Source organism: Brassica oleracea, chromosome C7, assembly GCF_000695525.1.
Source record: "Brassica oleracea var. oleracea cultivar TO1000 chromosome C7, BOL, whole genome shotgun sequence".
Classification (NCBI taxonomy): Eukaryota; Viridiplantae; Streptophyta; class Magnoliopsida; order Brassicales; family Brassicaceae; genus Brassica; species Brassica oleracea.
Genome location: NC_027754.1, coordinates 47,077,841 through 47,100,327, shown reverse-complemented (window position 1 = coordinate 47,100,327; position 22,487 = coordinate 47,077,841). Strand labels below are relative to the sequence as shown.

General features: G+C 37.7%; 6 protein-coding genes across 9 annotated transcripts; 2 read left to right on the top strand and 4 right to left on the bottom strand.

The window, feature by feature from the left end:
- Positions 1-49: 49 nt before the first annotated feature.
- Positions 50-2,127, bottom strand: LOC106306106 (glutamic acid-rich protein). Its single transcript, XM_013742579.1, has 3 exons — positions 1,824-2,127; positions 857-1,280; positions 50-742 (listed from the first exon to the last, which is right to left on the bottom strand). Exons 1-3 carry the CDS (start codon positions 1,902-1,904, stop codon positions 189-191), a joined length of 1,059 nt encoding a protein of 352 aa, XP_013598033.1. The 5' UTR covers positions 1,905-2,127; the 3' UTR covers positions 50-188.
- A 363-nt stretch (positions 2,128-2,490) lies between these two features.
- Positions 2,491-4,296, bottom strand: LOC106303794 (F-box protein At4g35930). Of its 2 annotated transcripts, none has more exons than XM_013740119.1 (5): positions 4,158-4,296; positions 3,527-3,994; positions 3,381-3,455; positions 3,207-3,316; positions 2,491-3,094 (listed from the first exon to the last, which is right to left on the bottom strand). In XM_013740119.1, exons 2-5 carry the CDS (start codon positions 3,980-3,982, stop codon positions 2,842-2,844), a joined length of 894 nt encoding a protein of 297 aa, XP_013595573.1. In that variant the 5' UTR covers positions 3,983-3,994; positions 4,158-4,296; the 3' UTR covers positions 2,491-2,841. The 2 variants fall into 2 exon arrangements, with proteins under 2 accessions (XP_013595573.1, XP_013595572.1); XM_013740118.1 differs by having other exon boundaries at positions 2,491-3,115; positions 4,158-4,292.
- A 2,490-nt stretch (positions 4,297-6,786) lies between these two features.
- LOC106301973 (protein MID1-COMPLEMENTING ACTIVITY 1-like) lies at positions 6,787-10,311 on the top strand. 2 transcript variants are annotated; one of them, XM_013738475.1, is made up of 9 exons: positions 6,787-7,092; positions 7,564-7,688; positions 7,773-8,191; positions 8,845-9,236; positions 9,312-9,421; positions 9,523-9,594; positions 9,686-9,792; positions 9,906-9,999; positions 10,087-10,311. In XM_013738475.1, exons 3-9 carry the CDS (start codon positions 7,781-7,783, stop codon positions 10,137-10,139), a joined length of 1,239 nt encoding a protein of 412 aa, XP_013593929.1. In that variant the 5' UTR covers positions 6,787-7,092; positions 7,564-7,688; positions 7,773-7,780; the 3' UTR covers positions 10,140-10,311. The 2 variants fall into 2 exon arrangements, with proteins under 2 accessions (XP_013593929.1, XP_013593930.1); XM_013738476.1 differs by lacking the exon at positions 6,787-7,092 and adding an exon at positions 7,354-7,446.
- Positions 10,312-10,600: 289 nt separating this feature from the next.
- Positions 10,601-11,772, top strand: LOC106304125 (UPF0434 protein BRADO0313). Of its 2 annotated transcripts, none has more exons than XM_013740521.1 (3): positions 10,601-10,797; positions 10,898-10,952; positions 11,380-11,772. In XM_013740521.1, the coding sequence occupies exons 1-3, from the start codon at positions 10,697-10,699 to the stop codon at positions 11,458-11,460; spliced, it is 237 nt and encodes a 78-aa protein (XP_013595975.1). In that variant the 5' UTR covers positions 10,601-10,696; the 3' UTR covers positions 11,461-11,772. The 2 variants fall into 2 exon arrangements, with proteins under 2 accessions (XP_013595975.1, XP_013595974.1); XM_013740520.1 differs by having other exon boundaries at positions 10,607-10,812.
- Positions 11,773-12,602: 830 nt separating this feature from the next.
- LOC106304741 (protein FD-like) lies at positions 12,603-13,973 on the bottom strand. The gene is made up of 3 exons (XM_013741136.1): positions 13,210-13,973; positions 13,020-13,097; positions 12,603-12,900 (listed from the first exon to the last, which is right to left on the bottom strand). Exons 1-3 carry the CDS (start codon positions 13,870-13,872, stop codon positions 12,829-12,831), a joined length of 813 nt encoding a protein of 270 aa, XP_013596590.1. The 5' UTR covers positions 13,873-13,973; the 3' UTR covers positions 12,603-12,828.
- Positions 13,974-19,253: 5,280 nt separating this feature from the next.
- On the bottom strand, positions 19,254-22,422 carry LOC106306689 (la-related protein 1C-like). Its single transcript, XM_013743401.1, has 6 exons — positions 21,741-22,422; positions 20,953-21,469; positions 20,752-20,878; positions 20,567-20,657; positions 19,996-20,067; positions 19,254-19,903 (listed from the first exon to the last, which is right to left on the bottom strand). Exons 1-6 carry the CDS (start codon positions 22,182-22,184, stop codon positions 19,643-19,645), a joined length of 1,512 nt encoding a protein of 503 aa, XP_013598855.1. The 5' UTR covers positions 22,185-22,422; the 3' UTR covers positions 19,254-19,642.
- Between the last annotated feature and the right edge of the window lie 65 nt (positions 22,423-22,487).

Genomic DNA, 22,487 nt, shown 5'->3' with positions numbered 1-22,487 from the left:
ATGCGATCTCACTTGTCATGAAAAAATCAATTTACCAGCAAGAGAGATATAAGGCGTAATACTGATTTTACTAAGAATAACGAACAGTGTACTTATACAAACAAACATTTAAGGCTAAACCAAAAAAAATTATCTGGTCCGAGTCCGGTACATAGATATCTCGACCAGGTTTTGAGTCTTTGATGTTATCAGAAAGGGACGGTGTAAGGTAAGGCGTAGACATGAGCTTCTGGTAAAAGGCTAGCACGTGGCCATGCTATTGAACTGCTTATTAGTACTTCCTTGGTCTCATTGTTTCTGTTAAGCTGTTTGCATGTGTCGATCTTGTGGCTACTTGGCTTCTTCTTCTTCATCAACCACCAAGATTCGTCGTCATCTTCAGAGTTAGTTAGCTCTACGCTGCTCTCGATCGTGTTAGGGACCCAATTCTCAACTACATTCAAGAAGTGCTCCGCCACTGATGGAGGGCACAACCTGCATAGCCTTGAAGGTTGATAAGTTTCTTCAGTAGTAGAAGACGGCACTTTCTTCTTCTCTTTGTGTTTCCTTGAGGAAGTGTGTTTTTTTCTCTTCTCTTGTTGTGGTGCAGAAGTGGAACAAGGATGTTGTTGCGGCTGCTCTTTAGTAACAAGACTATCTAACTTTATTTCCCGGGAAGGACAAGGTTGATCCTTGTTGGTCATCACCATCACCTCAGGATCTTTCGGCCTTCGAATAGGCAACCGAATCCGAATGATGCTTTCTTCAAATTCATATATGAAGAAAGATTGTCATCAATATTCCTGAAAAGGTAATTAAACCCAACAAGAATACTACAATCCTTCCCAGGGAAAGGAAGAAACACAAACAAACTCACCAGAGTCGTTGTTGTTATTATGTCTACCATCGAGAGGCTGCTTCTCCTTCTCCATCTCCTTAGGTAGCTCATTGCTGTTATGTCTACCATTGAGAGGCTGCTTAACCTTGTCATTGCTGTTAAGAGTGCTATCACAAGAGTTTTGAGACGTGGACTGAACCAGCTCACGTTCCACAGTAAGGCTGCTCTTCTCCAAACAGTTTATTTCACTTTCTTTTAGTTTGCCAAAAACATCAACTTTCTGGTTGTTCTGAACATCTTTGGCAACTTCCTCTTTTCGCCTTCTCTTATGAGAGTGTTTTTCGCTTTCCCCTTCCCCTCTTTCCCTCTCCTTCCTCTTTTTATCCTTCTTATCCTTGTTCTCTTTCTTATCTCTTTTTCTCTCCTTCTTCCTCTGTTCTTTATTACACTTGTCCTCAGCCCCCTGAATTGACAAAAACTCAATGGGTCAGAGACTAAATCAAGAACTCGCCACATCAAAAACTCAGATGGAGTAACTCTTACAACTCCCAATGGTGGTGCACAACAATTGATTTAGGGACATTTACTCAATGAACTATACAAACTTAGAATTGTCTTTCTCATTAATATCAACAATTGATATTGTGACATTGTATTCGTGTTATATAATAGTCTCGTTTTCAATAGATAAACACTATCACCATCTTTCAAGCCGTCAACAAACTCTAGATTTATAAAGTTTAAGGGTTAAACTTTATATAGAGAAGTTAAATCTAGTCATTTTAATCATAAATCCAAATATAAATTTTTGAAAACCTTAACCATAAACTTTAATCTTAAACCCCATTTTAATCATAAATTTATTTCATGATCGGAGGTTGTTCCGCTCTTGTCCATCTTTTTTTGCATACAATATAGTACTCTTTGATAGTAATCAATAAACATCATTAAAAACCCCCCCCCCCCCCAAAAAAAAACCAAAAACCATATCAATGCTCAAACAAACCTTGATCGATTCGATCATAGCCTCATCGCGGATTCCGTTCACTACATATCCAGGTGGCGGGAACGGGAAACACCGAGACATTGTTACGATTTTTAGGGACGGCGAAGAAGATGATGACTACGGGACAAAAAAGATGAAATCTCAGATCTCGCGGGAACCCTAGATCGATCACGAAGGCTTATTATAATAACGCGCCAAAAATCAATCCTAAGAAGCTAACAGTGGATTAGCGATGGATCGGAGATAGCAGCTGAGGGGGCGAAGAGACGACGGGAGCCGCGAGATCTCGAATCTCTCCGATGGAGAAAAATGTTTCTACGCAACACATAGAGAGCTTGATTTATAGCCACAAAAGGAATTGGTGGACCCTACACGGGAAAACAAAGGCCTTGTTTGGCAACAAGGATAGTAACGGCGCCGTACGATTTCATTTGGTTCGAAACGTCGCCGTATGAGTTAGTTAATACACGCTATAGGCTGTTTGCAAATGGTTCAAGGCCCAATAAGACCAAATAAGTAGGAGTTTTTACACTTACATCTATGGATATCTTGTTATATTTACAACACTCGTATATTATTTTCTCATGAACTCGAGTTTACTGGTCTTCATTTTTTGGTACGATTCAATTCACGAAAAAATTCATAGCAAATTTAAGAAGAAAGCAAGTAAAGGTGATAAAAGAAGAAAAATAAAAACAATCCAAATAAATGCAGAAAAATATACACAAGACTCAACTGACGACCAGTTCAGAAAACACTTGCTTATTACGACAAACTCGGATGACTTGAAAACTCGAAAACCTTGAAATGATACTAAGAGATTACCATGTAAACCTACTACCCTGAACTAGCACTGCTACAAAACTTGCATGCTACTTATACTATATAGTCTATAACTTGAGATGATGCTGATGATGATAATCATGATGGAGATGATCATGAACCACGATGAAGGCAAACTTAATATGAACAGAGATGGACAAGCGAAACGAAAGCGTCTTGACTGTAGCAAGCATAATCACTGAAGGTTGTTTTGAGCAACAGCTTGACATAACTCATCTTCATAGAAGAGCACACGAGGGTGCTTTGGAGCCAGTGGTTTGAACAAAGTCGGCCTCTGGAGAACCGAAGGAACGCTGCACCTCGAAGGGAAAGCCGTCGGGTCTTGGAAAAGAACGGCGGTGATTTGCTTCATCTCCGCTAGTTTAGTTCGGCAAGGTGGCCGAGGAGCATGTCTCGGTGCCTTTGGGGTGTGTGGGCTTCCCATGATCCTATAGTTTTCATCACCCTTGCTGTTTCATTAGAGTCATGATGAGGGTCTAATTAAGAACCAAACAAGTTGTTTGATGCTCTTTTCGTAAACTTGAAAAGCAAAACATGTACCTAACAAATGGCCAACGATTTATTGGCATTGGGGTCAGAACACTCAGCATCTCCTGCCTTGAGCGGTCTGGCGTTGTATAATTGAAATGATACTGTCTTGCAATCACAGCCTGATTCCAAAAAGAAAGATTAAGACATGGATGCAAAACTAAAAACAAGTCAGAGAACACTCACAGCTGCCCTTATTCTCTGAGAAACATGGAACACTGCCTTCAGCTCGTCATGGTGCAGATGACACACAATCTTAACCTGCAAAGAGATATAATAAGTCAAGGCAAAAACTTTCATACATTTCACATGAGTAAAACACTAAAAGTTACCAATAAATCCATGGGAAGAGCCTCAAACTGAGACTCAGAATCACAAGGCTCAGCTTGCGGCGTCTTCGGCGTCCTCAACAGCGAGTTTTGCATAACAACACCCACAGGAGATAACATTAAAGGACTCTTCTTACTACTCTCCACCTGCAAATCATCGAACTTCATCGGCCTCACCAGACTGCTCCTCTTAACAACGTTAACAGGGGACGATAAAAGAGGGCTCCTGGGAGAACTAACATCTTCCACAGCAATCACACTGCTCCTAGCAGGCTTAGTATCAAACACAGGTACACGTTTCTTCCCCAAATCATTATTAGACTTAGCCGTAGCCGAAGCTTTGCTGTAACAAAGCTGAACAAGAGCCCCAGGCTTTAAGTACTTGTTATTCGAACTCTTCAGCTTCTTCTTCCTCGTTGAGATCTTCGAATCCGAATCCTTCGGTGATACCTTCCCCATATGCAGTCACAGCTACAAAATCAATACAAAAACCATCAAATCTCAGCAATTTCATCAACCAATTACACTAAACTTACGATATCGAATCGAATCAAATCGAGAGAGAGAGAGAGATGGATTCGAACCCTAGAAATCGAAAAAAGGGGATAAGAGAAGAGACGGAGAAGGAACTAACCTCGGATTCTACTTCGGGGAATAGATATTTCGGATTCGAGAGAGAGGAAGCTCGAAACCTAGAGAGCGAAAATGGAGGGAGAAGTGGCGAGGGAAGAGATTTGAGTGAAAGGTAGATAGAGAAAGAGGGGCTAGGGTTTTTAATTTCGGCCTCTGATTTTTGAATTTTTTAATTAAGCCCGCCAAAACCGTTTCTTAATCACTATTACAAGTACCCAAGTAATCTCGATACGTGGTGCGTTACGACTGGCTAATCCCTTGATTATCGGAGACGCCGGACCCACTTTCCTTTACCCACTAGTTGTTTTGTATCAATTTTGAAGCGTAGATTGCGCTACAATTTTAATAATTTTGTACGACTACTTTTCTTTATTTTGCTTTACTCTTTAATAGTAATATCTTTGTGATGTGACGGATGTATCCTTCTCGTTGTTGTTTTAATGGCTTTTGGGATGAAGGGTAGTTAAGGACTTTTGTGATATGAGCTTTAAGAGCGGGTCCTACGTAAGGGGGGTAATTAGCATGATTAAATTCAATGTTATAAAAGGACATGTATTAATCCTCAATCACGCGTTATCAATTTCGAGTGTGGCTCCCCTCGTGAGTTTTTTTTTTTTTCCTTTTCTACGTATTGAAATCTTTTTCCCTTGTATAAACGTATCAACTGATTGAATAAGTTCAAAAAAAAGATTGAAAGTATAGCTAGAAACGAAATCACGAAAGTTGTAACTGAAATTTATTATATTTTTCACGTGTTGCATTTAATTTTCTGTTATCTCGTTGTTTAATACAAGTGCGGGGTACCTCGGTTTGGCATCTTTTGTCTCGGTCTGCAGACGAGGATAATAGGAAAAGTCTGTTTCGATTTTGGGCCAATGACTGATTTTGAGATATTGACATTATGGGCTTACTAACGAATAACTCAACCCATTTGTATAGTGATGACTTTATGTACAAACAGTCCACTTGTACCAGTCAAAACATAATGTAGATTATAAACCAAAAACCTGAAACTCATTAGCTGGTAGCGCATGCTATTATGCAGAAAATATTATAGTTTAAGATTATAATTATTGATATATGTATATTGAAAAAAATCACGGGCTATTCTGGTTCATATGATCCGGGCCGGCCTTAAGATTCATGGGGCTGTACACAGTTATTAAAAAATTTCAGCAAAATTTTTTTTTTTGTAAATTTGGGGATCTAAAAAAAAAATTTTGGAGATTTTTTTCTACGTAATTTTTTCCAAAATTTTTGGAGGTCTAAGGCCAATGTTTCGTTAGGCTTTGCCCAAGACCCCGCATATGATTAGTTGCAAGTTATCAACTATTGGTTCACGGACTGCCAAAGCTACTATGTTAGGGGCTAGCTGATTAGCACGTGATTTTATATTTGTTAGAGATTCGACTTATTGCTATGTTGATGTTTGTTCGACGTAAACAAGAGTGTGCTGAAGCTTATAGTTTAGCAATTTTATACAGTTAGGTCAGAGGGAATGCAGATTCCGAGGGGTACTTTAATCATATTTTTATAAGCTCGGTTCCGACAAAGTGTTAGACATTCGATGAAGATTTACACTAATTAAACCTCAAAACTAGTTTAAAGTACTGTATAGAAATTTAAAATACATTTGTTAAGTATAAGTAATAAATAACTTTATGATGTGTATGGAAAATTTAGCTGTCCCATTAATTGTTACAGATGAGGACATTTCGAAACATTTAGTTTAGTAGTATAAAGTAAGGTGCACGATTGTTTTCAACTAATAAATTTCATGTTAGACAATCCACCAAACAAACAACAGTCTCTCAATCTTCTTCACCTCCCATAAAAATAAGTTCTCGTTTCTTACTTTTACAATACGAGTCTATGACATACTAATACTAATCAGTTTGTGCTGGTTTTGTTGAGACTTTGGTTCAAAAATAATTCCGCAACATGAACATCTACAAGATTTATTATTCAGTACTTCGGTCATTGTCATGGAGCATCTGTAATATCAACATATTTACCGAACCGACAATTTCTCTGCTGAAACTAGTGATATACTTTTGAGGAAACAATGTTTTACATTTAAGATTTTATATAGAGACTATCAAAAAAGGTTGTAGCAGTGCTCACCAGGACCACCACCAACACCAATGTCCACTCTTTCCATACATGCATATAGTATACGTGCCAAAATATTTGATAACTTATTGTACTTCTTATATAAATATATACATATTTTTTTGCTAAATGATAGGCAAACCATTATTTTACCGTCCGTTTAGCCAGCTGCCTAGAAAACAATCATGGGCGATCCACGTGAAGCAAGATTATTCTAGGGAAGAATTAAATTATTGTAAATAGAATAAACAAGGCATATGATTACCGTAACTGCATTTCAAAGACAAATCAATTTCAACGTAAAAGGGACTTAAAAGGGGAATGTGTGATGGCTTGATTGCCTTTCCTACCTTAACCCTCATCATTACAACAATGACTGTAATTCAAAGACAAATCAAGTTAAGCGATCATGTCTCGTTTTTTTTATCCCATTTTTGCCCACTATTTTAACTATTTTAAACATATACCATTGCGTGTTTTCAAATTAAAAACATATGATACTGTGCCTATTATGTATTTTTTGGAACACATTGCTTCTATTATCTTCATACAGTGTTATAGTTGAAAATGCAAGTTAGACTTGATTTGGAAATGCGTTAAAGCAGGAATCATTAACTTTATGGTTAGTGAAAAAGAAAAGTCACCGGGGGGCACATTGGTAAATAAAGGGAGTTAGGCAGGCCATATTGGTAACACGGGGGTCTTCAGCTCCGACGAGTGGCAAGTGAAGGTGTGGGAAAGCTAATAATCGACAAAAACAAACCGTCTTCTCTCCATACGACTCGTCTCTGCATCCGGACGACGACGAAGATATCTCCACTCAGGTGACTTGATTTGCATTTCCCCAGAAAAAAAACTCAAATACTCCTGCAACATTTTTAAACATTTCTTCTTCTTCTTCTTCCTTTAAAATCAATATTCTAAACATTTTCCATTTTTACTAATTTATATGTTGATGGAAAAGTATACCTGTTGCCTTCTTCAATGCATTAACTGAGCATTCCAATACTGTCTCCTCTCTCTCTCTCTTTAACTTATAGACTCTCTGTGTATTTTTCCAATTGACTTGACTCTCGGCGGAGGAGCTTTAACTTACACTGTTCATTATCTTTCCCTCTTTTTTTTTTTCTCTTTCTCTTTCGTCAGCTTGAAGTTTTCAAAGAGGAAACAGTCTTCAGGTCCTTTTTCTTTTTAACGTTGAAAGATCTTTGACGTTGGAAAGCTCTAACAACCTCAAGAATCTTTTTGATTCGAATCTTTATGAACTTTTTTTTTCTTTTCTTGTATTGTCGCAGTCCAAGAAGCTGCTCCTGCTCTCTGTTTACTCCGATTACTCAACTGATTCGATCGCAACAACCAATGTCGGCGCCGGAGAACTTCGATCGGATCCTCTAATTCCGGTAACATTAACTCCATCAAGGTAAATCTCTCGATTACCACAGCTTATGGATCTTAACTTGTTACTAAGAGTTAAAAAAAATTGTTATGAATCTGTTACCACTAGGCAACAATATGTCTCATTCATGGGACGGACTCGGGGAGATCGCATCAGTAGCGCAACTCACGGGCCTCGACGCCGTCAAGCTCATCGGCCTCATCGTCAAAGCCGCCAACACCGCGTGGATGCACAAGAAGAACTGCCGCCAGTTCGCTCAGCACCTCAAGCTCATCGGGAACTTGCTCGAGCAGCTCAAGCTCTCCGAGATGAAGAAGTATCCGGAGACTCGCGAGCCTCTCGAAGGCCTCGAGGATGCTCTGAGGAGGTCTTATATTTTGGTTAACAGCTGTCGGGACAGGAGCTATCTCTACTTGTTGGCTATGGGGTGGAACATTGTGTATCAGTTCAGGAAGGCTCAGGATGAGATTGATCGGTTTCTTAAGATCATTCCTCTCATCACTTTGGTTGATAACGCTCGAGTTAGGGTGAGTTTAGTTTTTCATTCTAAAGAGACAATGCCTTTTGTTCTTGGTTTGGTTTCGTTTCGGTTCTAGAGGTTTTAAGATCCGTTTGAGTATTTAGAAAACTTGGTTCGAGTAACAAAGTTGAAAACCGAGTAATTTTGGATCTTATTCGGTGTTTTCAGTTATTTTGAGTTAAAAAGCCAGCAAATATCAGATTTTTTTCAGGTTTTCGGATAAAAATTTGGATAATCTTAAATATTTTGGATAAAAAATTCGTGATAAATTGTTTTCTTTTATATATTTTAGTTTATTAATAATATTTATTATTTGATTTTTTTAAAGCTAAATATAGTTAATATTTATAAGTATATAAATTATATTATAGAAATTCGAGTATCCATTTCGGTTCTTGTCTCCAGGCAAGGTAGCGTTAGCTATCCCAGGTTGGCAAGCCCCCCCCACACAAGCACCACCCAACTCATGGGGGACGGGGTTCTTGTCTCCGGTTTGATTTTGGTTTTTGATTCTAGAGATATAAGATCTACTTTGATAATTGATAGGATCCAAACCGAAATTTCGAATGGTTCGGTTTGGTTTAGTTTGGTTCTTCGGTTCCGGATAAACGTGCCCATGCTTGATGTTGTTGATGGGGGTAATGGTTTTTGTTTGTGCAGGAGAGGTTAGAGTATATTGACCGTGATCAGTTCGAGTATACTTTTGCTGAAGAGGATAGACATGTGCAGGATGTTATTATGAAACAAGAATCCACCAGAGAAGCAGCTTCTGTGCTGAAGAAGACTCTCTCTTGCTCGTACCCTAACTTGCGGTTCTGTGATGCTCTCAAAACGGAAAACGAGAAACTGCAGATCGAGCTTCAGCGTTCGCAGGAGCATTATGATGTGGCTCAGTGTGAAGTCATTCAGCGTTTAATCGGTGTTACTCAAACTGTTGGTGAGGTTGATGGCGGCTCTGAGAAGGAACTGGCGAAGAAAGCTTCGAGAAAAACTGTTGAATATTCGTATGAGGAAGATCATCCCAAGCAAAGCAGTAGTCGTGCAGCTTCGAGGTTAGAATCTAAACCTTCATGCTTTCTTTAAGTGCAATTTGTAATGCTTTTCAGTTACATAACCGTTTCGTGCAGGTCCACCTCTTCTGTTACATCGAGGCATGATATGCTTTCACGAAGAGAATCACAGCACCATGAAGAATGGCATACCGACTTGCTAGCTTGTTGCTCGGAACCTTCTCTTTGTGAGTCCTTCCCCTCTTGTTGTGATTCCACTTTGTTTTCTCTATTATATACGTTGAGTAACGTTTACATTCCATATGTTCTTGTTATGTGGAAACCGTAGGCTTGAAGACATTCTTTTTCCCGTGTGGTACTTTGGCGAAGATTGCCACTGCAGCAACTAACAGGCACATGTGTAAGCGATATAAAAAAATATACCGTAAACTTTATTATGTGAAAATCGAAAACTAATAAGGTTGGATATTTGTGTGTTTACGCACTTGTAGCTTCAGCTGAAGCATGTAATGAGCTAATGGCGTATTCTTTGATACTTTCGTGTTGCTGCTACACTTGCTGCGTTAGGAGGAAACTCCGGAAAACACTCAACATAACGGTATGATATCAAATGGTTTGAGATTGAAACACTTCATCCCAAGAGCCTCAAGTCCACGTTTGTTCACTCATTTACTGTTGGGATGCGTACTTAAATGTTTTCTGATTTGGCAGGGAGGGTACATTGACGACTTTCTATCTCATTTGATGTGTTGTTGCTGTGCTCTAGTTCAAGAACTGCGAGAAGTTGAGATTCGTGGGGCTTATGGTATGAATTTTATATAGATCTTTAACACAATGTTTTTGGTTTTAGTCGTGAAGCATGAACAAAGATGGTCTCTTAAAATCCTCGCAGGTATGGAGAAGACGAAAGTAAGTCCGCCTCCTTCGCAGTTCATGGAACATTGAATTCATATTCAATCATATACGACGTTTCTTATCTCTCTGAATATGACACACGAGAGATTCTTCTTTCGTACTAGATCGTTGTTGTGTGTAAATTGGTTTGGGATCGAAGTTTTCAGTAATTGTGTTGTGTGTATTGTATCATAGACTTACAGAGTAACTAGCTTCTCTTGCTTGATTCACCTTTTACCATATGATGATAAACTGATATGACATGATTCTTGTCGGGTCCTTTTTTTTAAAGAGATGCTTCCCACATGCACATGACTACCATTGTCTGACGAATCCTAACAATTATAAGAATCGAAGGGGCAGGCATCAATGAAAAACTCTCAGAAACAGAGGATTATAATCTAATATCTGAACAGTTTCTTCCAAAACTGTAAATAAATAAACATTAAAGGACCATATTACAAAACATAAAAATATGTCGCGGCATGGTTGTAATAAACTTTTTTATCAGGGAGTCAAAACGGCGTTTTGCGTTTTGCGTTTCACTCCGGTCTCCCGATTAGCTCGATTCGGAGAGAGAGAGAGCTAGAGATTGAAGCTGCTCGAACATGGTGAGATTAAGCAGAGTGATGCTTAAAGAGGCTGGAAATGCAATCGACAAGACTCTGTCGGAGATTCTCGTGTGCCCTCTCTCCAAGCAACCTTTGAGGTTCGGTTCGGTTCGGTTCGGTTCGATATCTCTCTTTCGATTTTGAATGTTTCATTTGTAACCAGATTCGATCGGGTTAAGCTATTTTCTCGTTTTTAAGGGTCTGCGAGAAGACGAAGTCACTTGTCAGCGACACGATCGGTGTCTCATTTCCTGTAAGCTTCATTGTTTTCACAACTCTATTTCAATCCAAAAAAAAGTTTCGATTTTTCGATTCTGATTAGTTGTTTATTGCAAGAAGTTAGATGTTCTCTAACCAAGCCGTTAACTTTTTGCAGTTACTATATCATACATGCTTTAATGTCTTATTGAGTGAACATGTTCTGATCCCCAACTTTGATCTTTTGGAGAATTGTCAGATCTATGATTGAGATTTCATATTTAGCTGGGATTCTTGGTTTGCTTCATACGTTTAGAGTAGTTTGTTCTTGGTGTCGGTTTAGTATATTCACTGTTAGAACAATCACATGCCTAAAGTGGTCACGGTCACGATCACGTGATTCAGTGTTTTTAAGTCTTGGTTTTGCTTGATGCTCACGATTATGTGTGTTAAGACTTGATGTTACTTTTTTATCATGTCAGATAAAAGATGGGATTCCATGCTTGGTTCCAAAGGATGGAAAAATACTTGAGGAGGATGGTGATGCATCCAAAGCTTCTTGATTTTTTGCTTTTATCACCCTCCCAGAAAATAAAAGTGATCAGAATGAAAGTAGCAACTTGTTGCACCGTATTTGCAGCCAGAGAGGCTTCTTAATGGTTCCTTCTTTCCTATGTACAAGTTCTAAGTAGCAGTTTTAAAGTTTCAAGTTTTCTAGTGAGAGATCGTTGATTGTAAGCAATTGGAAGTTAATGGTGATATAGTTTCAGGTGAATGTACCCCCACCTTTTCTTGTTAAGTTTCTTCAAGTCTAGGATTCTCATTGTCTGGAATGGAACTAAAAGAAAATCATGATTTAAAGTATTTGATGCCTATTTGAGGGGTTCCAAGTATTACCATATACTGTGAGAGAATAGATTCTAATCATAGTCCCACACCATATTAGCTCTTGATGTCCACTTTTGGTTGCTTAAAACAATACATCAGCAAAATATCAACAACCAAAAGTAGATTAAGAAGAATCTTCTTCCTGGACATCATCAACTAGACTTATCATTGTCAAGTAATTTTGATGTTGGACCAAAAGAGGATAAACCAAATGCACACAAAACACACATAGTATTTGATGATGACTAGTGCAGCAAAAGAGGATAAAACTATTCTCTGGATAAACTAAATACACAAACACACATAGTGTTTGATGACGACTAGCGTAGAAAAAGAGGATAAAACTATTCTCCTGATTAACCAAATACATACAAACACACATAGGGGTTTGATGATGACTAGTATAGCAAAACCTAGAGTACAACGAATAGGTAAAACGTGTGGGGGTGGGGGTGACCAGGACATAACCAACTATACCGTGTTCTGTCTTGACCAACCAGATAAAAGTGGTCCGGCTAAATTCCCATTGGCTTGGAGGTTTCATTTTCATAGTGCAAGTTGTTGGCTTGTATGGTAGCCAGCCAAAGGAATAGACATTTGTGTAAATTCTCAGTGATATGTCCCCTTCTCACTTTTTTCTTTCAAGTGGAGCATTGTTTTTGTCTATTGGTCACTTGAAGAAGCATCTGCTTCTTTTGAGAACCAAGTGGGTTAAACAGTAGTAAAACATAACCGGTACATTTTTAAATTAGCATTAGACAAGGAAAGTAACACTAATACAATAATACAAGTAGAAGTTAGTACATGAGTGAACAAGAAAATGACAAGAACAAGAGAAGAGAGACCAGACCCACCACAGGTGTTCCTGTGCCTCAGGAAATGGAAAGATCCTTTTCTCTTCATAGGTTTTTCTTTTTTTACCATGCAAGATCTTTTGAGGTTCTACAAATTTAGCTTAGTTATACTTATAGCTAATAAAATAGGTACAAACTTTTCCATTTTTCTCTCAATCCCCAAATGAGAAATAAGGGCTTGTAGAATTCTCAAAATGGTGCTGTGGAAGCCCGTTGGAGTGTGTTCTTTTTGGGTTGCTGATTTTCTGCCTCTATTTTCACCTGCACACACATACACACACAAAGAATTGAAGTATCAGAATCTTGAGACTCAAAATGTCATTGGCCAAAAAGGTGTAGGTAATGTAGAGGATGTTTTATTCTCTCTGCGGCTTGTTTACCTGATCTTGTTGTCTCATGAGTCTTGCATTTTCTGCCTTTAGGTGAGCAACTTTAAGCTCTAACTCGTTTGTATAAGCCTGCAAATTATAATCAAATAAACAGAAACCTTTTTAAGATCAAATTCATTTTGTTGACAAAACCACATTTCTTTTTCAAGTAGAAGGTTAGGAGAGGAAGAGAGGCACATTCCTGTTTCCTAGCTCTTGAACGAGCAGCAGATTCTCTGTTCTTGATCATACGCTTATTTCTTCGGTTCCCTGAACCTTCTTCATTAGACTCTTGGCCTCTTTTCTTTCCAAAACAAGTCGGTGTATCCAGAGCCTCAAAAGACGTGTTGAATGAAGGAATGTTTGTGAGGTGATTGTGGCTATGCAGATTATAGTTAGGGGTAACAAGAGGATCTTGGTTATCAAGAAACTCAAAGCCGGCTCCAGAATTCAAGCTCAGAACAGTTGCAGGAGGTTCCAAAGGAGAGCTGCTCAAGAGAGCAGTGACAGTGGTGGTATCTCCATTAGAGGAAGAACTTATGGTGAGGCTGGTGGGTATTGTTGGTTCCTGGTTCAAAGGCCTGTTGAGAAAATCTTGGAAGATAGAGTTAGAGTTTTGGTTATGGTGGTTGTGGCTCCCGAACCTTGGCTCATGGTTGCCTCGTGGATGTTGGCTGTGGATGGAACCAAGGTTGATATCTTTCCAAACATCTTCCATGGTGACTAGAGATTTCTTTTGGGATTGAGAGTCTTGTGGGTGTGAAGGAGATGATGAGGATGAAATGGAAGAAACTTTGTTGAGAGTCTTGTTCTTGCTCGTAGCAGAGACTCTATTGTTTCTCTGATGATTTGCTGAAAACAACATTGGAGAAGAAAACCAAAAGGTCTTAAACAGAGGGGAGAGGAGAGTGGTGTGTAGAGAGCTCAGATAGATTCTTAACTTTCGCCAATGATGGTTGAGAGAGATTGACACTATTCCAAACTGCGAAGAAAGTTCCCATAACTATGTAATTAAAGTTGTGATGTCTTCTAAAAGAAAAGTTTTGATGTCTTCAATTTCAAAGTATTATAATGATAAATTTGTTGATAATTTCAAAATAAGGTAAGTGAACTGCTGTCATTAGGCCTTGGCATTCGGGTACCCGTTGGCATTCAGGTCGGGGTTTTCGGGTTTTCGGATTTTCGGGTTTACGCTTCTAGGTCCCATACTAAAATTTTATTAGTACGGGTCGGGTTCGGATAATAACACTTCGGGTTCGGATAATAACACTTCGGGTTCGGATAATAACACTTCGGGTTCGGATAATAACACTTCGGGTTCGGATAATAACACTTCGGGTTCGGATAATAACACTTCGGGTTCGGATAATAACACTTCGGGTTCGGATAATAACACTTCGGGTTCGGATAATAACACTTCGGGTTCGGATAATAACACTTCGGGTTCGGATAATAACACTTCGGGTTCGGATAATAACACTTCGGGTTCGGATAATAACACTTCGGGTTCGGATAATAACACTTCGGGTTCGGATAATAACACTTCGGGTTCGGATAATAACACTTCGGGTTCGGATAATAACACTTCGGGTTCGGATAATAACACTTCGGGTTCGGATAATAACACTTCGGGTTCGGATAATAACACTTCGGGTTCGGATAATAACACTTCGGGTTCGGATAATAACACTTCGGGTTCGGATAATAACACTTCGGGTTCGGATAATAACACTTCGGGTTCGGTTCAAAATTGTATTGCATCATAAAACCCATAAAGTAATCATATATCGTACGGATTCGGATTATATCGGTTTGGTTCGGATATAACCAAAGTAAAAAACAAATTTTTTGAAGTAAAACATAAAGAAAAACATCTAAATTAAATAAAAATTAATCTATCACATATAAAATTGATAAAATAACAATAAAATGTTAAATCAAGCATGAAAACAAACATCATTTGTAAACAATATGTATTGCCTTATAGAGAGTAGACTTTTTATTTCAATGAGCAAATTATAAAATACTTATTTATAACTAATTGTGTACTTAAAGCATTTATTAGCATTTTAATATTTATTATTATATATAATATTACCACAAATATTGAATTTAATAATTGGAATACTTATATATATTTCAAAATATTTATATTGACTATTAATTTCAGATTTTTCGGGTTACCCGTTCGGGTTCGGTTAATAACACTTCGGGTTCAGATATTTTTTGTATCACCCTACAAAATCCGTTCGGGTATTTTTACGTTTCGGGTCGGATAACGGGTCGGATTTTTCGATTCGGGTCGGTTTGAATTTCGGGTTCCGGATTTTATGCCTAGGCCTAGTTGTCATTATCCTTAAATGTAAAAGTATGTGTGGGGAAAGAGATGCTTGAAAAAGGCAGGCAAATAATTAAACTTTGGTTTAATCTCACCTTTTTTTAAGATCACATCCTTTTGGACCACTTTCAATTTTCATGTGTTACTTTTATTTTTCTTACTTCGGTTAAATAACTTCTTCCTTTATTTTGTTTCTAATTGCTACCTGCATTTCAAAGTTTACTAAGAACCATGAGAACATTCTCTTTCTATTATGATATGATATTTGTATATATTGTTAAAACTTATAATAAATATTCAAATACCATTATTATTAGTGTTTGGCTTTGTTATATGAGTACCTCCAGATATCTAGTTATTCGAATATATGTTTGTCCTTCCTTATCTATGTTCATGCTCCAAGTGCATATCTAGTCACACTTTTCATTTTTTTCTTCTTTACTACAGGTTGATAGTACAATACAATACCAGTTTTTCCTTTCTTTTTCTCTTGAGATTCTATTCAACAAGATAAAGTATTCATTTCCGTACACATATATATTTTAACCTAATTTTTATGAGTTAAGAATGTGCAAAGAGTACATTAGAAGCTGTCTACTGAAGTTATTAAATTAAAAAAAAAAATTGTTAGAAGATGTTTTCCAATTGTAACAGACAAAAGGAGAAGCTTCAAATTTTTTATTCAAATCTTAATTAATCTCCAGTTTATAGGTTGTTAAGATATATTGATGCAACAATGAAAAACATTTTGATGTTTTTTTCCTAAATTAATAAGAGTTTTGTGTGTCCCTAACTTTTCTCGATGACTTGAGTTCTCTAGAATAGTAATAGTGATGATGTTGCAAACAAACTAGCAATTCACATATGCGTATATCGAATTGTAGTCCAAAGTTCAATACTTGTGAGTTGTATTGTACGAGAGAAAGAGAGTGTGACAAGGCATGTCTCAGGGGGATTGGACATGTGTCAGCACTGTATTGCTCTGTCCCAAACTCATAAAATCTCTTGCTCTGTTTTTTAATATCCTCTTTGGTTTACTACAAAAACAATGCATATAAACGGCAGATTTGCTTGCCAGTTGCCAAAATAGTAAGTGAGAAATTTTTCATTTTGTAAAGAATTTTCGTTTTTAATATCTGTAGTATAGTATTTTTACTATATTTTTATCTGGCTTGGGGTGCAGTTTTCATGCAATGCAACTAATATAAATTGTACAAAAAAAAAATACTACATATATTAAGAATTAAGATATAGTGGTTAATGGTAACATATCATTGTGGTTTTTACCTGTTAGTTTTGAAATAAGACCTTTTTTGTTCACTTTGAAATAAGACCTTATTAAATCCACCATAACATCAACGGATGTCCCGTTTTAATGACCATTTTGATATATAAAATGTGTGATTGGTTATCTATTAGAGTAAAACAATATAAAATTAGATGAAAAAAGAGATAGATTAAAAATAATAATTTTAGAGTAAATTTTTTATTTTGAGCAAAGTTGAGATAAAATTTACTTTACTCATATTGGCTTTCTCACTTATTTACAGTAAATCAGATAGAAGCTTTTTCATTTAATTAACTGGAACGAAAGTAAATAGAGTGAAATAATTTTTCACATATTTTGTTTTACTCAACTGTGCCATATGGTCACACCCTTCAGATTTTCCACATGTTACATAGTTTATATCACAATTAGAAGCAGTTTCCAGTGTAGACACAAATTAAATTAGATAAAAAGAGCATGGCTCGTTTTGATCCAAAAAAAAAAGAGTATGACTCGTTTTGATAAAAAAAAAAGAGTATGACTCGTTTGCAGAGAAAAAGGTTGATAGGCTCGAAACCAGTCAGGACGAGTGATTAGATTAGATGACATACTCGTATTTATTGATTTTCATTTACATTCAAATTATAAGCCAACGAACATTACGAATGACACGCGAGTCTATGACCGTTAGATTCTTAAGTTCCACTAGTCCGTACAATGATCATCTGTCCATAGGTTGTCTATAGACCATATCGTATGGTCCATAGGGGTATATAGGGGTGGGCTTCCCATACCCGTTCGGGTTCGGATGAGATATTTCGGTATAGGGATAGAGAATCCTTTTGATTATTTCTGTACTTCGGATCGGATTCAGGTATTTTTAGTTCGGGTTCAGTTATTTTGAATCGGGTTGATATTTAGATTTTAAAAAAAAAATTCTTGTATTTAAAAATATAGATTTCACTTAATTGATTTTTTTTTATAGATTGAATTTTTAATAGGTTTGGAGATAATATTTCAAAAACAAATAGATATTAATTTGGGTATTGTTTTAAACTTTGAATGTAACTTTTGTTAATACATGAAACAAAAAGTTTGACATGCATTTTAAATGAATATCAAGTCATTTTCTCTATAATTGTATACTTATGATCTTAAAGTATGTGTAACATCAATATAAATATATATTTTTTAAATGAGAGATGTAAACTATAAATATAAAGGTAAGTATATATATGTTCGGTTATCTTCGGCTATCCATTCGGATTCGGATATCACGTGGCCGGGTTCGGATATCCAATATTTCCTAACTTAATACTCATTTGGGTATTTTGCTACTTCGGTTCGGATTTTTCGGGTCCCGGTAAAGTGCCCACCCCTATGGGTATACAGTCGTAGTAATAATTTTATACTTAATAATCTATACTAGAATTAGCAATAAAATAAGAACTTGGAGTTGAAAGAGCTAAAATAATGCTAACCGTTGGGCGCTGAATAGTGGAGTATGGTTGGATTTGTGTACGTTGAATGTATTTAGTGTGTTATGCATGGTTCATAGAGAGATTGTGACGTTGAAGCTATTTTGGGTTGTTTCAGTTTGTTTTCCACATTTAGGCGAACATAAAGAATATTTTAGTATATGTGATTGTTTATGCTTGTATATAATTACAAATAGTGATGACTAGATTAAGTAGAACCTATATACCAGACTCTGAATGATAACTAGATCATCTTAGGCTTTAGCCTTTAGCTAAATCGTGAGTGAGGGGTGAATACAGTTGTTTTCATTTATTAGTTGTAACTATGGAGTGCGTAAGACATAATTCGCTGTTATAATCAAATTAGAACCGTACTAGTCTAAAAGTGAACACTAGTATGCAGAAAACCAAATATCTCGATATAATCACTTGAATTTGCTGCACATGTGTGAAAGGCTAACACGTTTGAAATGGAATGTTTATATAACGTTCTCAGAAATGTACATCCATGAAGTTCATTGTTTTTTTTGTTAATTGACCGTGAAACTTTTTTTTATGAATGACGGTATCTTGATGATCTATTAGCATTTTTAAGATCGATATACATTAAGCTTATAAGAATGAAATTGACTGTTCTTTTCATTTTTTTAGCAAATGAATCATGGGAGTTTAATTATACAGCAACTCGCCGAACATTTTGGTAAACTGTTTTAATTATTACACCAAAAAAAAAACTGTTTAAATTATACAGCGACTCGCCGAAAAAAAAGAAGAAAAACCCTACCCTGTCCCTACATACACAACAGTACAACGTTAGCGGAACGTGAAACACGTGTTACTTCACATTCGCATCAAAGCGATACAAGCAAACGACAACACAACACCGTTTGGTACATGTGTTTTGTTAGATTCTTGCTACTTTTTTTTTTTTGAACAAAAGATTCTTGGTACCTTTTGGAACACTTTTACGGTAAAGATCAGATTAAAGGCACACTAGTTTTGCTTTTGCTTCACTTTTACCAATATCTGCTTTTCTTCTCACATATTTCATTTGCTGAGGAATAAGAGATTCACGAGTCTTCTCTGAAGAAGACTTCCCCTTTGCTTAGACAAACAAACACCTCAACAATCGAAATCTTTGAAAAGAAGAATAGAAGTGAAGATTAGGGGAACAAGTTCAAGAGTGTACTACTAGCAAGCAAAACCAGACAAATCCCAAAACATAACAAAGGTTTACAAAGGAACCGTCAATGACCCATCTCATGTCGCAAAGTAGCATAAACATAAAAAAAAAAGGTTATTAGCATCCAAAATAAACCAAAATAAAAATAAAAAAAAATCCATAAAATGAAAAAGCTTGAAGAATCACAAATGTTTTGATCCTTTTCTGGTTTTCATATGGGTCTCTTTTTATTTTTGGTTTTATGCCTTACCTTTATCTCTCTTTTTCTGGATTCCCCCTTCATTATTGTTTTTTTTTCCTGATTTTAGGCAGGACGAAATAATAAATATTTCATGTCCAGCACTAACCACTAGCTCCAAACATGATGGTTCAACGGTTTGCACCATCCGAGCCATTGCGGTTGCTCCCTGGAACACCACCAGGAGACTGTTGCTGACCATCTGAAACAGCTTCGTTTCCTGCTCCCGCAGGTTGGAGCCGACTGCTTGAGCCACCATTTGGACCTGCCGAGCTCTCACCAAGAGCCAAGTTTCCGACTCGGCTTGCTACTGCACCAACAGACAGGGGGCTCGAAGGGTCTTGAGGAATCAACCAAAGTTGCCAATTATAGCGTTTCCTTATTCTTTCACCCTAACAACCAAAAAGAGAAGAAGCTTGTGCAATCAAAATAAAAGTAAAAGTTTTCATACACAATAAAGGACACACACATAGACAAGAAATACCTGAACTTCCACAACAGGTGAACCTTGTAGAGCCTCCGCTATTTGCTGCACACTATCTGTAAGTTCTGCAACCTGAAGAAGGAGAAACACAGACAGGTAAAAGTCACGGATGAGATAATACAGAAACTCTATATCGGTACTAAGCACCAACATCTTATAGTTACTAGGATTAAGAAGAAAAGGAATAACAAAAGAAATGAACATAGATGAGATCAAGCTTAAGTGACCAGCAAATTAGTTATTCCTTTTCAAGTTTAACATTACAAAACACATCATACAAGACCAAAAGAAGTATTCATAATTGAATTAACTAATGTAGGAATAAATTCTAAGAACATATCTCATTTGTTGAAAGTATGTACATGCATGGCAAAGCTTTATATAAATAGTCAGAAAGGGTATCTAAGATCTTACTGGATTATATACAAGTTCACACTAATCCTAAGTCAAGAAACGTTTTCTGGAATTCTACACACAGTAATGAACTTTGAAATGAAAAAAAAAAAAAGATACTGTTTAAATATCATAATCAGAAAAAGTGAATGAGGCAAACATTCAAGAACATCCTTACCTTATTGAAACCAGCAATCACAGGTAGTGGAACAAAACCCTGATCATCCATCTGCCGACGAAGATATGTGTCTTTAATCAAATTCTCTTCACTGTGACAAAAAAAAGAAACATGGTGCATCTAAATTACTTCTTCCCAGGAGAGAAATCAGCAGCGGGAAGAAGAACAAGAGAGTTCAGTACTACCTAAAATAATAATGTATTTGCTTCTGAAGTTTTATGTTCAAAGGAGGATCTTGGACATGGTAGAAGACTGGCCCAGGTGAGAGAGGAGCAACGAAAGGCATACGCTGATAATATTGCGACGCCAGTTCTGAAACGAAGAAGACGCATTATAGAGTAATAAATGAAATTCAAAAGACGTGATTTTTTCCTAATGTGTCTCACCAGGAGGGAAAGGCAGAGGGCTGGCAAACGGCTGAGCCGCCATAAACTGAGGAGGAATTGTCTGCACAGGTGGAGGAGGTGGATGTCTTACAAAAGCTGGAGGAGCACCTCTCTGTGATTGTGCATTCCCTTCTCTCCCGTTAAAGCTCCTGCTGAAAGTCCAGTTTTGATTTCCGTGCTGCTCCTGATTGCGCCTGCCGCCGTGAGTTTGGTGATGGTTACCGTTTTGGTTCCTGTACGAGTCTCGTTGAGATACGTTGTCAGCCCCACCACCACCACTACCACCATGGGTTTGTGACGGAAAGCCGTTCCTCTGGTTCTGGCCTCTGGGAGAAGGGTTGTGCGAAGGCGACTCCGCAAGTGAACTCAGCCCTGATGGTTGGGAAGCAGTACCATTAGCAGCGGATCCAGAAGCGCCATTTCGTTTAAATGATCTCTGGCGCGAGTTGTTTGGTGTTGGATTAGGATTTGCACGGCCCACTGGCTTCGAAGCAGGAACAGAAGCATTAGCAATTCCCTGAATCAAAGACATAGAACCATTCTCACTATTAGGATAACACATGCATAAGTGAGTGCATACATCAAGACAAGCATTTGTTATCGACATCACAAATTATAAATAAAAAACTTCTCAAGAGGTCCATATCAGTTGATTATATAGAGCTCAGAGGCATTAAGACGCATAACAATGATACATTGCAGTATACAAACCCCAAAAGGGAAACACTTTAAGCAAGCAGCTAAAGATTCATTTCAACAAAAGGTTGAATCATGAAAATGAATCAGACCTGAGAAACGGGGACAGGTGGCGACGGCGCTACAACATCGCCGAGGCTTTTAAGAGAGTCAGAGGAAGACTTGTTGGCAGCCTCCGAAAGCGCAGGCCAAGACGAAGCTCCCATGACAGGTCCAACCTCAGAAGCAGCAGCCCCACCGTTAGAAGGCCTTTTCCAAACCGGTTTCTTCCCGGCATTGCCCTCCGGTTTCTCCTCTCCAGCAGCCGCCTCAACCGAAGAAGCAGAAGCATCAGCGATCGGCTCGATCGGGGGCTTGGATTGAGGAGAGGACGGAGCAGCTGCGGCGGCGGCGGCGATCGTGGGGACCGATTCGCCGCCGCGGACGATTTGAGTCCAGGGAGAGGAAACATGCCGAGAGGGGCGGCGCGATTGCGCGGCGGTGGGGCTGCCGGAAGAAGAAGAAGAAGAAGAGTTAGGGTTATTGGAGGAGGCCATGATTGATTCAATGGATCAAAAAAATTAGGGTTTGTTAGAGACTCGTCGATTAGCTCCGATCGACACTATATATCTAAATTAAAACGATTAGCGGTGAGAAGACTCCGACGAAGCGATTCAGGAGATTAGGCTTTTCCAAAAAAAAAAAAGAAAAAAACAAATTCTCACAAAGGAGAAAGACGATGGGAGCTTGTCTAAGTCTCCTCCTCTCTCTTCTTCTCTCATTTTCCCCCTTTTTTTTTTCTATATATGCCCCTTTTGATTTTTCTTCGCCGTGTTAAGTTGAAAGTTACGATATCGCCC